Below are 13,586 nucleotides of genomic sequence, written 5' to 3'. Positions count from 1 at the left end.
GGAAGAGCTACACTGAAGGGGCCAAAGAGCCCCATGTGGCTCGCGAGCCGCGGTTTGCCGAGCCGCAGTTTGCCGACCACTGCCCTAGCTGGTTTGGCTCAGTGGGTTGAGCGTCGGCCTGTGGACTGAAGGGTCCCAGGTTCGATTCCAGTCAAGGGCACATGCCTGGGTTGCAGGCTTGATCCCCAGTAGGGGATATGCAGGAAGCAGCTGATCAATGATTCTCTCTCATCATTGATGTTTCTATCGCTCTCCCCCTCTCCCTCTACCTTCTCTAAAATAAAAAAAAATGCACTTTCTCTCTCTCCCTTGCTATTTATGAGGAGCATAGACAACAAAAGAGTAGAATGCAAATCAGTCAGTGTGGTTGACTTTTTCTTTCTATCTTCATCAGCCAAAGGCTCCATTGGACAAGAAGTTGAAAATTGGTAACCAGCAATGTACTTCCACAAATGTTTCTAAAAATTATCTTTGTTGTCTCTGATTCTATTAAAAAGAATTCTCTCCTATTACAAACAAAAGTAAAACAAGTAAGCCAAGGAAACGGAAGCGATGTATTTATTGGAAATGAACTAGACATTACATACACCCGATGCAGATGCGATGAAGATGTGACAATGCATGAAGCGTAATCGATGCAACGTTTACAAAATCACAACAGAAAAGGAAATCCATTTTCAAAAGAAATAGTGTATCCAAGACACCTCAGTCTCTGACCACCATAATACAACTCATGTCGCTGCCTCTGAACATCCAGAATAAAATTTCCTTTGAACTGAACAAAAGTTTCTCTTCCCAACTTGAAGATTCCTTGGCTCTCACACACATCAGGCAGTTTTCATCACCAGCGAGTAACAGAAGGATATTTTTCATATTCCTCATCGGAAAAAAAAATATCTCCTACAAGTAGAGACATTTTGGGGAAAATTGAGCAGCAAATCAGTTGGTGGCCCCAATTGAATGGGGTATATAGAATCAGCATTTCCTAGAACCTAGAAATTACATTACCTTGACTAATAAGATTTCATTTTCTTGTAAGGAACTGCCTGGATTAGAGAGCATGCTATGCTGATTGGTAACAGGAGTCAGTACAATTATACTGGGGAACAGTGTGGAGGGGGCTTTTCATCTGCTCATCAAGGTGGTCCAAAACCTTTAGAGCTTGACTCTTCTACTCTGTGATACAGTGTAGCTTGTGTATATACCAAACTCCCTTCGAAGAGAATTATCCCAGACCATCTGTAATAATATTAGTACTGCAGAAAGCAGTAATGATCAATGCTGCTTGGAAAGGCAAAAAGGCACCCACTTTCAGAGGCACCATCACAGAATCTTCTCTGAAACGGAGAACTGCCTGTGTGCTTTAAACATCGCTTCCCTTCCAAGCACCTACCATACCAGAACGTCTTCCAATACACTGTCCGTGGCCCCAACGCAGGGGTATGGGTTTCAGATGGGCTTTCTGCGCTTTCCCCTTTCCTTCCAACACACTTCATCAGCTTGTTTTATACGTTTTACGGTTCCCACACATGTTCACATGGAACGGAGAGATGATTGTGAGCTGATGATATTCTATCAATTGTCCAAATAAAGTGTCTGAACATAGCCTGTCATTTAGCAAACCAGCCATGATCGCGTTTCCTTGTCCTTCATTTAAGGTAGAGAGAAGTAACAACTCCCACATTTTGGTGGGAAAATGGCAAATCCTGTCACCACTGTGGCACCAAGTAAAAGGGAGACAAATGTGAGAGTGATTTAAATAAAAAGGGGGGAAACTGTTCAGGCCCTAAGTTAAAACTCAGAGGCCTGATATTTTTAGTTTGAGTTACAATGCTGGTCTAATTTGCTAGAAAATTAGCAATGTTCTCTTCCACCATGAACTGGGTGGGTAGACTCAGCCTTGCCTTTTCAGGCACATCAAAGGTGCTGCCCGAGCAGCCTCAAAATGCATGTAGACTAACATGCCGGTTGGCACAAAGCAGGCTGGGGAGAAAGGTCCCCGAAAATTTTCCTGGGAAAAACCACAGGAGCGTGACTGACAATCAGTCATCTTCCTGGTATAGACACACATCAAGTCACAAATGTTTCCCCACACACACACACCACTGAGTGAAACATGCTGTTCTTTGGAGAAAAAAATACATTCATTTTTTTCAAGTATATTTCAATAGACAAAGATTCGCTAGCTTTGTTTCACTACAAAGATGAGATGATTTCGCATGTGTCTAAGGGGAACTTGACCGTAACTTCCCTTTGGTGTGGATTTCATGAAGTTTTGATTTTAAAAATTGCCCTAAATATACATGGACTCCTTTTGTCCCGAAGTGTGAATTCTTGATGTCCATTTTCTATATGTACATAGTCTACAACAACAGAAATTAGTCCACCTATGCCCAATGGCTTAGGGTTGGCAAACTCTGGTGAGAGTGAGGCCCACTGGTGGGGGCTGGGGCTGGGGCTGGGGCTCAGCCAGGACAGTCCACCCTCAGTGTCTTGCCCAGCGCAGCCTGCAGCTCACAGACTGTCCGCAGTGTTCTCTGAGCCTCGGCTATGCCTTGCCCCCGGCCTTGGCTTTGTGGTTGGGGTTGCAGGTCAGGTCTCTGAGCAGCGCCTCACAGTCGGCCAGGGCGTCGGCAGGCAGCAGCTTCCGGATCTGCTCCACTGTCTTCTGATAAGCCATCTTCTCTTGCTCCAGCGTCCGGACTAAAGACTTCATTTTGGTCTCTCTGGTCAAAAGATTTTCCAGGTTGGATTCCAAGGTCTGGATTTTAGCATGAGCTATCTGTTGTGAGGGAGAAGGGAGGAGAGACAAAATAAAAATCCTCCAAATAAAAAATGTGAAGACTGGTTTTTCATTGTAGCAGCAGCCAGACCTTATGTATATTAAGCAATCCTATCATATCTATATATATAAAAGCCTAGGTGACCATTACCACCAGTCGACCAAACGACCAGTTGCTATAACGTGCACGGACCACCAGTGGGCAGATGCTCAATGCAGGAGCTGCCCCCTGGTGGTCAGTGCGCTCCCACAGCCAACCTCCTGCAGTCCCTCCCCCTGGTCCACCAGCCCCGATCGCCCCGATCAGGACTGGGCGAGACGGCCCTGATCGCTGGTCAGGCTGAGGGACCCCACCCATGCATGAATTTGTGCATCAGGCCTCTAGTACCTTATAAAATAGTATGTGAAGCAGATACTCTGAAACTTTCCATGAAATGGAGATTTTATAGGTTTCTCAAAAAAAATAACTATGGTACTAACAAAATACACCTCATTTCACTGAGCACACCAAAAGTGCAACATTGTCATTAGTCCAAGTTGGAGAGGGTCCTCACTCCATACATTGGTGCTCCCCCAGAATAAGTGAGATCTGATGGAGAAACAGGAGATTCCTGACTGCCTTGAAGTGCTAAGAGGGACTTTTTACCAAATGGACATGCAGGGTTTTCTAAACACACTTAGAATCCTATCAGTTTTTATGGGTATCAGCAGTACCCAGGTAACTTGGGAACCCAGACACAATGACAACATGAACTGTCAATGAAAAAGTTTGTTAACCATTAATGAAAATCATTATAATATAAAGCAGGTGCAAACACACCTCAACCTTGCTTTCTCCTCAGGCATGTCTACAGTAATGCCTAAGCAGACTCAAAATGCATGTAAACATACTCAAATAACTATCGTTGAAATATCCATGTAATCATGAACAATACCCCAACTGTTTAGTTTTCTTTTCAAAAACAAACAACGTTGGCTCTTTTTTTAAATAAGAAAAAGCATAAAATTTCTGATGGGCCAGAGCTAACGTATGATGAAGTAAAGGAAGTTAGTGTTCCTCTTCTTGGGGAGCAGTTACTCTAGCATCCCCTTGTTTCTGAGCTGGTTCTCTCCTAGTTGGTCCAGAGGTTCACCAATAGAAGCAGACTGTAGTGGTCTCTAGTTTGGCAACAGGTACAGTGTTGGGAAATGAGTGATAAGCAGAAAGTAAGGAGCCATTAGGCACTGAAGCTCTAACTCAGTGCTCATCTCCCTGCCCCCAGAAGGTGTGCCCTCTAACCTCCCCTCCACTGAATACTCTTAAGCCCAACCCCTCTGGGCTTGAATACACAGCGCCATTATATAATTGCAGATGTGAAACTTTACTTTCCATTAAATTGCTCATTGCGGTTTATTTATAAACTAGAGGCCCGGTGCACAAAATTAGTGCACTCAGGGGGATCCCTCAGCTCAGCCTGCACCCTCTCGAAGTCTGGGAGCCCTTGGGGCCTAAGCCGTCAGTTGGACATCCTTAGTGCTGCCGCAGAGGTGGGAGAGACTCCCGCCACTGCCGCTGTGCTCACCAACTGTGAGCCTGGATTCTGGGTGAGAGGCACTCCCCCTGTGATAGTGCACTAACTACAGGGGGCAACTCCTGTGTTGAGCATCTGCCCCCTGGTGTTCAGTGCGTGTCATAGAGACTGCCGTTCAGTCAATTTGCATATTAGCCTTTTATTATATCCTAGAGGCCCAGTGCACAAAATTCATGCATGGTGGGGTGGTCCCTAAGCCCGACCTGCACACTCTCCAATCTGGGACCCCTCAGGATCAGGCCTAAACTGGCAATCGGACATCCTTCTCGCAATCTGGGACCATTGGCTCCTAACTGCTCGCCTGCCTGCCTGCCTGATCGCCTGACCACCTCTGCCTGCCAACCTAATGCCCCTAACTGCTCCCCTGCCAGCCTGATCACCTCTAACCACCTCTACCTGCTGGCCTGATCATCCCCTAACTGCTCCCCTGCCGGCCTGATCACCCTGTAACTGCCCTTCCCTGCCGGCCTGATCGTCCCTAACTGCCTTCCCCTGCCGGCCTGGCCACCCCTAACTGCCCTCCCCTGCTGGCCTGGTTGCCCCTAACTGCCCTCCCCTGCCGGCCTGATCCCCTAACCACCTCTGCCTTGGCCCCCGCCACCATGGCTTTGTCCGGAGGATGTCTGAAAGGATGCCCAGAAGATGTCTGGTCTAATTAGCATATTTCCCTTTTATTAGTATAGATTATATACAACTTTGTATTCCCTCGTAATTATCAGTCTTGATGGCAGGGATTATGCATTACACATTTTCATTCCATTCTCTCAAAGGTGTCTCCTGTTCTTTCTATTTCTGTGAGTTTTACTCTGGACAATTCTCTTCCTCTCCAATCAGACTTGTGCAAATGTTTTCTAGACGGTCTCCTGCCTTCTCTTCCCATTCTAATCAGCACCACTTTCTAAAAAATGGCTCAAACCCTTGGAAAACGTTTCCTTCTCAACAGGATGAAAGTCATGCTCTTCTGCTTCACATGGAGAGTTACCTACAATTCCATTGTGTTTATCCCATCGCTCCTCAACAGAAACCGTAAACTGACACCAAGCTTACTCTGCTGCTGTGCAACATCCTCCTTATTTATACAAACCCCCCCACTCCTCACTTGCTCCTCCCACCAACCATTCAGAGTTGGCTCAAGCCCCAAGCTCCCTAGAGCATTCCCAGTTTCCCACATTCAACCTCTCCTTCCTTGAATTTAACCAAATACAGGGTGAGGCAAAATAGGTTTATAGCTGTGAGTACCCAAAACACAAAGTTTTTTCTTGTATTATTATTTATTGTATTAATTTCCATACAAGCAACTGTAAGCCTACTTTGGATCCACCCTGTATGTGCAGCAGCCATTGGGTAGTTAACCAGATTATATTTAACTCTTTTGTGAGTGTACATTTCCTCTCTCAGGTGATAATTCAATTGATATGTGCATTTGTAGCCCCACAGCACTTGGACATAGTCTGACACGCTGTGGCCCATCGTCAGCAAAGGTTCAATCCATGTCACATCCCTATTATTCCGGGATAGCTCTGTACAGGCAGGAGGCGTTCAAGCACTTTTTGTGTGGGGGTTTTTTGTTTGTCTGTTTTGTTTTGTTTGTTTGTTTGTTTTTGGTCAAATCTTTCTCTCTTTACCTGCAATTTTTCTAGGAGGTCCATGTTTTGCCTTTTCAGTTGGTTGTTGGCCCTCTCCAGCTTCTCCACAGGCTCACTGTCCTCACAGGCATAGGACGACTCCTGCAACTCATCCTGCAGCACGTGGTACTCCACCTCATAGGCATGCAACTGTTTAGAAATGTCCATCTCAAAAACCTGCCATGAAAACGCCACGGGTTAGTCTTGTCTTCAGTATGTATACTGATATACAGCCTGTGTAGCTGGTGTATTTCATAGAGATGTCCAAATACTTGTTAATGAGGAATAGCGTGGCACAGCAGGAATGTCAATGTAAGGAAAAATAAATTATTTCTACACACATGAAACATTGTCATCATGAAGCCAAGATTACAATAAGTTAATGTTCAAAGATATTTGGTAACCAAAATATACACAATCTAGTAACTATCTCCCAACATGTAGCATACCAGAAAAACAACATTAGTTATTGAGTACCTCCTATATGTTAGAGATCATCTTTGCTGATCAGTAAGCAAAATTGCATAGAGTATTTCTATAATAATAACACCCAAAGCCCTTCTAATTATTTGTCAATGGGACAGAAAGGTCGTATACTACACATTCTGATCCATTTGCTAAGCCATGGTGAGCCTCTTAGGAGACATCTATGTATTCTATCACACAGAGAATCTTCAAAATTGTACACCCTGTGCACTGCACAGAGCTGCGGGGTTTAATCGGGCTGCCTCCCCTCTCCCATATTGCTGCCAAATAGGAAGACAGGTTATTTAGCAGTTAGAGGATAGGTAACCCCTCCTTAATCTAAACATGTGGGGGAAGGTGAGGCAGTCGCTGCCTCTTAAGCATTGGTGCCTACACTAACATTGTGGAGAGAAAAGAGCCCACAAAGAATCGGACTTATCATTTTATAATCAGATATACTCAAATCTAAGAATTTAAATGAGATTTTTAGACAATCTTATTATTCCTCTCAAACAAGTATCACTCTTTCCTTACTAGTGTGTATGGACACAATGGACTATTGTACAATCATTAAAAATGATGATATGAGCTATATTTATTGGCATGAAAGAATGTCTAATACTTTACAGATATTTTAATTAAGAATTAAGTTATGCAATAGCATGTATAGTATAATTTCACTTATGTAAAAAAATATACATATTTATATGTATATATAAGCAAAGGGAGATGTGTAAAAGGTAGTTTACAAAGTTTTAAATTTCAAAGTGATAAGGTGAAGGGATTAAGCAGTACAAATTGGCAGTTATAGTCACATAGAAAATGTCATAATACATAAATTTCACGTTTCACTTCTAAATAGAATATAGCTGATCAAATAAAAACCATCTGTCAAGCAAAACTACATCTTTATGCTAAAACATTTAATATATAATTAGTAGAGGAAATTGCTTTTAATCTTGTTATCTTATTACTATCATGTTGTAAAGCATACCTGGGTGATAATTTTTTCCATTTCAGATGTATTCATATCAGGTAGCGTGCTTTTAAGAAATTCAACAATATTTTCGAAGCTTTCACATTCCATTATAAGTGTTTCTTGGCTGTTCAGCAGGCTGAGTGCAACCTTAAATATAACTTCAGTTCCCTGAAGAAAAATAATATCTAAAAAAAGAGATAATTTTCATAATCAAATTATGCATCCACTATTGTAAATAGCATGCTATTGGTGTTAATAGTTTTGTGTGTTTTTTTAAATTGTGGTTATTGTTTTAAATTACTGCAGCAAAACCACCAAATATTTTGCCAAAGAATAGTGGTCAAAATCACCTAGATTTAAAAACAAAAAATTTTTCAACAATAAAGATTTAAAAAATAATAATAAATAAAATAAAATAAAGTAAATATAATGGAAACAAACATGTTTATTCTTCTTACTACAAGGTATCATCAAAATATCATCCTAAAATACATTAAAATATCCAGCTATATTGTGAAGTCAGCAACTGTTGTTTCCAGAGCACAAAACTGAAATTTAAAGTACTATATAAAAACTAGAGGCCTGGTGCACCAAAGTCGTGCACTCGGGGGGGGGGGGGGGGGGGGGTCCCTCAGCCCAGAAGTGTACTCTGATTATTAGGTACAAATGAAAGTAAAGGCCCAATACAGCTCTCTCAAATACAGGAGCGGGTTCTTCTTCTTTCCCTTGTAATATCAATTTTATTTAAGACCAATATGATTCCAAATTACTCTCAGAACAGGCCAGGCATGTTTATTCAATTCTACTAGCAATCTGCTATTCTGTACCACACATGATAAAGCAACTGGCTAGAAGTATATTCCTTTGGAATAAATAACTGTTCCATTTGCTCAGAGGCATCTCTTACCAAAAACTCTGGCTACAAATCCTAATGGAAATTGAGAAGCGAACAATGTGAGGAACCAGGGGGCAGCATAAAGACTGGGGCTGATTTCATTTTCTTCCAGGTGATTGTAGAGCTCTCTGTGATAGTCATGAAGGAGTCTGGACAGCTGGTACATTTGAATCTAAAGTTAATTTGGAGAAGAAAATAAAATGTTATGCATTTGTCTGAGGGTGCATAAAATACACAAAGTTTAATTTTATTGCTCTAATATTCAATGACAAATTCACCTCTATTCAAATAAATAAAAGCAGTATTACTTTATTTTTATTGTTATTGTTATGTTATGTTACGTTATAGTTGATAGTTAAGTTCACTTAACTGAGGTCATAAAAGCAAGTCACAGGAAGGTCATCTAAGACTATTGGGCAAGTTTTACCATCATGTGTGTTTTGGTTTAACATACATATGGAAACTAGAGGCCTGGTGCATTAATTCGTGCATGGGTGGGTCCAGCAGGCGGGGGGGGGGGGGGAGGGCGGGGGGGGCGTGGCCATGGGCAGTTGGCCGGCCGCTGCCCCCTGATCAAACTTCCGGTTGAACTCCAGGTCGACAATTTGCATATTAGCCTTTTATTATATAGGATAGTCATTTTTCCTCATGTAGATATTAATGTAGGAAGGTAATAACCAGAACTGTCCTGATCCAGGACTCTAGTGGGAGGCCATTCTAACTTCCGGCCAGTCCCAGAAAAGCCTCCATTCTAAAGAATCTACCACATTCAGTTCAGAAGCAAAGCCTACTCTATTTGCTGGGCTGTATGTCTGATTTATGATGGAGCTCTGGCCTACACCCACCAGGCAATAGACACTGCTAAGCTTAGCATGTTATGGAGTCAGAAGCTTGCGACATGACTTCTAATGTCCAAGGTATTCCAACAGCTTATTTTTCATGACAAAGGGGATTAAAGCAAAATCTGCAGTCTGAATGTTTCTAGTAATAAAATAAGAAATTATTTCATGTGGTTACTGATTACTGATATTTCAAAAAGATTATAAACACAACATATAGCAACTTTTAAACTTATGTCTGTAATAGCTAAAGGTTAAGCAGTAGCAAACAATAAACAAAGTTGTGAATTGGGCTTTAATTTATATTTTTTCCATACAGTAACAGATTGAGTACTGGTTCCTTGATCAGTTATATCAGCTTAACATTTTGGTAAGAAATATAGACAATATCTTATAAAATCTAGCAGTCTTATTTCACGAGCAGGTATCATCAAAATATCACCCTTAAATAGTTAGCTTTATAAAAATACATTAAAATATACAGCTATATTGTGAAGTTAGCAACTGTTGTTTCTAGAGCACAAAACTAAAATTCAAAATACTATATATAAATAAAGTAAATAATTTGTTTGATCTTTATAACACATATCTGTGGAAACTAAGGTTTGACACAAACTGTAAAAGGAAAGAAAAAGGCACAGGAAGTCATAGCTATAAAATAAGAAGCTTAGCTACAGGCAAACATAAGATTTAAAAATGAGATTTTTATCTTACTAAGTCATATTGAAAAAATCCTATATTTCCCTTAGGCCATTTACAATTTATAAACTAGACATACTGAGTTATGTCAAGAGAAGTTATATCAAAGTGCTTTGGTAGCACAAATATCAGAGAAATCTAATTAGCAGAATAAAAAGAACACAGCATCAAAAGCATTCTGTTCTTGTATAGTTATGATCATAATTCAGAAGCAATACTTCAATGTTTAATTTTTTAAAAAAAGAACCCTACTTTTTTCCTACATTCTAAACTAGGGGTGGAGAACATTCCATGAATATATATTTCCATTAAATTTATTTTGAAAAAGGCAAATAAAAGCAAAATTCATTCTTCTTACAAAGGAAACTTTGATAATAAAATGCCATTTTCTAAGATAAATAATTCTTCCATTCTACCTTGTAGATAACGTGGCAAATCTTCAGATGGAAGAGGGGAGATACAGGGACAGGTGAGAAGTGTGGGGCATGAGAAGATGGAAAAAAGTAGAGACCAAAGATTTTACATATGATGCTTTTACACTCAAAACAATAAACTGCAGACACAAAAAAATGAGTCATAGTTAAAAGGGTCCTCAACTCCCTCCTCCTTTTACAGACAGAGCCTACAATACCCACGCTCACACTATGCAGGTATCAGAACCATACCAAGTGATCCCAAGCCCACTGCTGCTTCCACTTTTGAAATTCATATTGATTAGATAAAAAAAACACTTCTTGCTCTAGAAAGTGGAAAGTGTTTACAGAGCAAAAAGATCTACTCTTCTAGAATAAGGTTCCCTATCTCGTGGCCTGTAAAAATGCTACCACCAAAAATGTTAAAACATCTTCATTTTCATTAGTACAGATTTAACAGATTTTTTGGCAATTGCAAGTCATATTAAATTAATACATAAATCCAATTTATATAAATTTTTATAATGTCAAATTGATGAGATATCCTATATACTAAAGATATAATATGCAAATGGCTGTTACATAATGACCAATCGAATAACAACCAGATCACGGATCAGCAGGAAGGTGGGGCAGTGAGCTACAAGTGGGCAGTAGAAAGCTACAGGAGGGGGCAGGACAGCAAGCTATGAGGGGGGGCAGGGGGAGGGGGCGGGGGAAGCTACAGGAGGGTGGCAACGAACTACTGGTGCACGGATTTCTGCACAGGGCTACTAGTTTTTAAATAAAAAAGTCACTGCATTTTTTAAGTGATAGCTATATCTATCTTTTTATTTATTGACCAAAATCAGCTATTCATAAGTACTCTCTACTCGTTGCAATTCTAAGGAAAACTACCAAACTGGTATTTCTGGAAATCAGAACTATTTAATTCCTATAAGGGCAGCAATACTTCCTATCCGATATTAGACTAGTAAACTATTCAGCCATAAAATGAAAAATAAAACCTTCCATGGTCATTATTATTTCACTTAGGGAATGTTTATAGACCTATGAATGGTCAACAGTTAGGAAACAAATCACCGTATCTGTTTTACGGTGAACGCCCTTCATCTGACCTTACACCTGAAAACTGAACATTGAGAGGAAAGCCCCATCCCCTACCAAAAACGTCATCTTCATAAAGAGAAATGGAGCACTGCTTCTCCACCATCCTCTCAGGAGAATCCCATACACTATCATATTCATCAAGTGAAAATATCAAGTCTTTTTTTGCCTGTGGATTGGTAACTAAGATATCAAATGTGAAAACTGAGCCCCGGGAACCGGGAAATAGAGTACATTGTAAAAGCATTTTTTAATCTTTTACTTCTTATCCAAAGCATAATATTATGACTAACTGGATATCATGCTGACCTCACTTCAAGGCAAGAGAATCCTGACATTCCTCTCTTTAAAGTCTTCCTTTATATTTTTGCTACTAAAAGCTTTAAACTGCAAGGTAGTGGTTGTTTGGGATATCCTATCTACAGATAAAATTTAAACTTCTTGTTAGAAACCTATACACTAAGGAAAATGAAGTTTAAACCAGAGAGGAAAAATGTGTAAACAGGGAGTTTGAACTAAGTTGAAGATAAAAGTAGCAGTGAATATCCTACTGAACCAAAAAAATCTTAACAGTGCTCCTTCAGAGCAGGCTCAGAAAAGCAGGCTGACACAGTACCATATACTTCGAACTTTTCCCCATCTAGGAACCTATCTGACCTTATGGTAAAAGCGGGGAGACATGGTAAGCTCAAGAAGAACTATGACATAGACATCTGCCATTTCTGCACGCCGCCAAGTAAAGGAATAAAGACATTATATTTTCAGATTTTAAACAAAAGACCTATGATTCTTTGCAACTGACAAGTTGAGGAAAAGTGAATTAAGATGACTTAATTCTTCTTCCATGTAATGTGTAGACTTAGGGGACAGTGGGTCCAAATTTCTTTAAATCTACTGTAATTTAGAAGAGGGTTGCTCCTAAGATTTTCTGGTCACAACTTCACGCATTCCCCGAGAATGTCTGCGGCCTCACCTGCAGCGACATCATGTCGGGTCTGTACTGTTTGCGGAAGCCCAGGTCATACATGAGGAACTTCAGCATTTCAAAGGCTTGCTCTTCACTCATGTGCAAAAGCAGGACTCCAGCCACAAAGCTGATCCCCTGACAGTAACCCACTTCTTTGTCCAGCAAGGAGTAGGCTTTCAAGAGGTTGAAGAGTGACAGTTGCCCTGCCCCAAGCTGTGCTGAAAAGTAAGGGTGAGTAGGAAATGTCCTTCCTGCAGAGGAAAAGAAAGGAAATATTTTTGAGATGTCCTCGTGCTTTGGAGACCAGAGCAAAACTGCAATTCAGTGATTTCCGGAAATAAACATTCTTGCTCAAACCAGTTGGAGTTGCTTGGACTGCCCATGGAACTGAGTCTCTCTCTCTCTCAACTGAGTCTCTCTCTCTCTCTCTCTCTCTCTCTCTCTTTCTCTCTCTCTCCCCCCACCCCCACCCCCAAGTTCTCTAGATCATCACCCTATCTCCACATACAAGACAGGGAAGTAAACGTAAACATTTTATGCTAACCAGAATTTCTATCTGGGGGGGGGGGGGGGGCGGGGGGGGGGGGGGGACAAGCATAAACAAATCAAGGATATATCTAGAAGAGAGCTCAAGAGAATAAAATATAAAATTTATTCTGACGATAAATCAAGGCAAATTCTAAGGTCACATAAAGACCACCAGCTAACTGAAACCATAAGAGATGTCATTATTTAAAAGGAAATCTTAGTAGTCCTAAACAGATTTACTCCTGCTTCTCTTGTAATATGACACTGAAGGGACTTTTGGGAGCTGTTTTGTTTTACATTCAATCTGTCATTCAGGAAATACTTATTTTTCAAACATCCTTTGCTCTCTGTTTCTTAAACCACCTCCAAGAGCCATATAGACCTCTTCTCTCTCTCCCTCTCTCTCTCTCTCTCTCTCTCTCTCTCTCTCTTTCTCTCTTTCTTCAATATATCGAAAAAGGACAAGGAAAGTAAGGGGTCAAGGTGATTTCAAAAACATTCCCCTCGGGTAGTGGAGCGCTGTCCCATGCACTGAAGGGTCACAGGTTTGATTCCAGGTCAGGGCACATACCCAAAAGACCTATGATTCTTTGCAACTGACAAGGTTTCGGGTTCCATCCCAGGTTGGGGTGCGTGCAATTGATGCAACCAATTGATGCTTCTCTCTCACATCGATGTCTCTCTCTCTCAAGTCAATGAAAAAAATATATATTTTT

The 13,586-nt window shown here is 40.8% G+C and overlaps 1 protein-coding gene across 7 annotated transcripts in view; it reads right to left on the bottom strand.

Annotated features, from left to right (window-relative positions):
• Positions 1 to 542: 542 nt before the first annotated feature.
• Positions 543 to 13,586, bottom strand: part of TBC1D4 (TBC1 domain family member 4) — a 205,595-nt gene continuing 192,551 nt past the window's right edge. For all 7 annotated transcript variants that reach the window (XM_070408935.1, XM_070408936.1, XM_070408937.1 and 4 more), the window contains 5 exons: positions 12,349 to 12,593; positions 8,330 to 8,489; positions 7,438 to 7,607; positions 5,979 to 6,155; positions 543 to 2,782 (listed from right to left, as the gene is read on the bottom strand). In XM_070408935.1, coding sequence (XP_070265036.1) covers positions 2,549 to 2,782; positions 5,979 to 6,155; positions 7,438 to 7,607; positions 8,330 to 8,489; positions 12,349 to 12,593 — 986 coding nt within the window. In that variant the 3' untranslated portion in view covers positions 543 to 2,548. The remainder of the gene's footprint in view (positions 2,783 to 5,978; positions 6,156 to 7,437; positions 7,608 to 8,329; positions 8,490 to 12,348; positions 12,594 to 13,586) is intronic.

Source organism: Myotis yumanensis, unplaced genomic scaffold, assembly GCF_028538775.1.
Source record: "Myotis yumanensis isolate MYYU_CA2020_CCGP unplaced genomic scaffold, mMyoYum1.0.hap1 SCAF_3, whole genome shotgun sequence".
Classification (NCBI taxonomy): domain Eukaryota; kingdom Metazoa; phylum Chordata; class Mammalia; order Chiroptera; family Vespertilionidae; genus Myotis; species Myotis yumanensis.
Note: the sequence above shows the minus strand (reverse complement) of the source record. Positions and strands in the feature narration are given on the sequence as shown.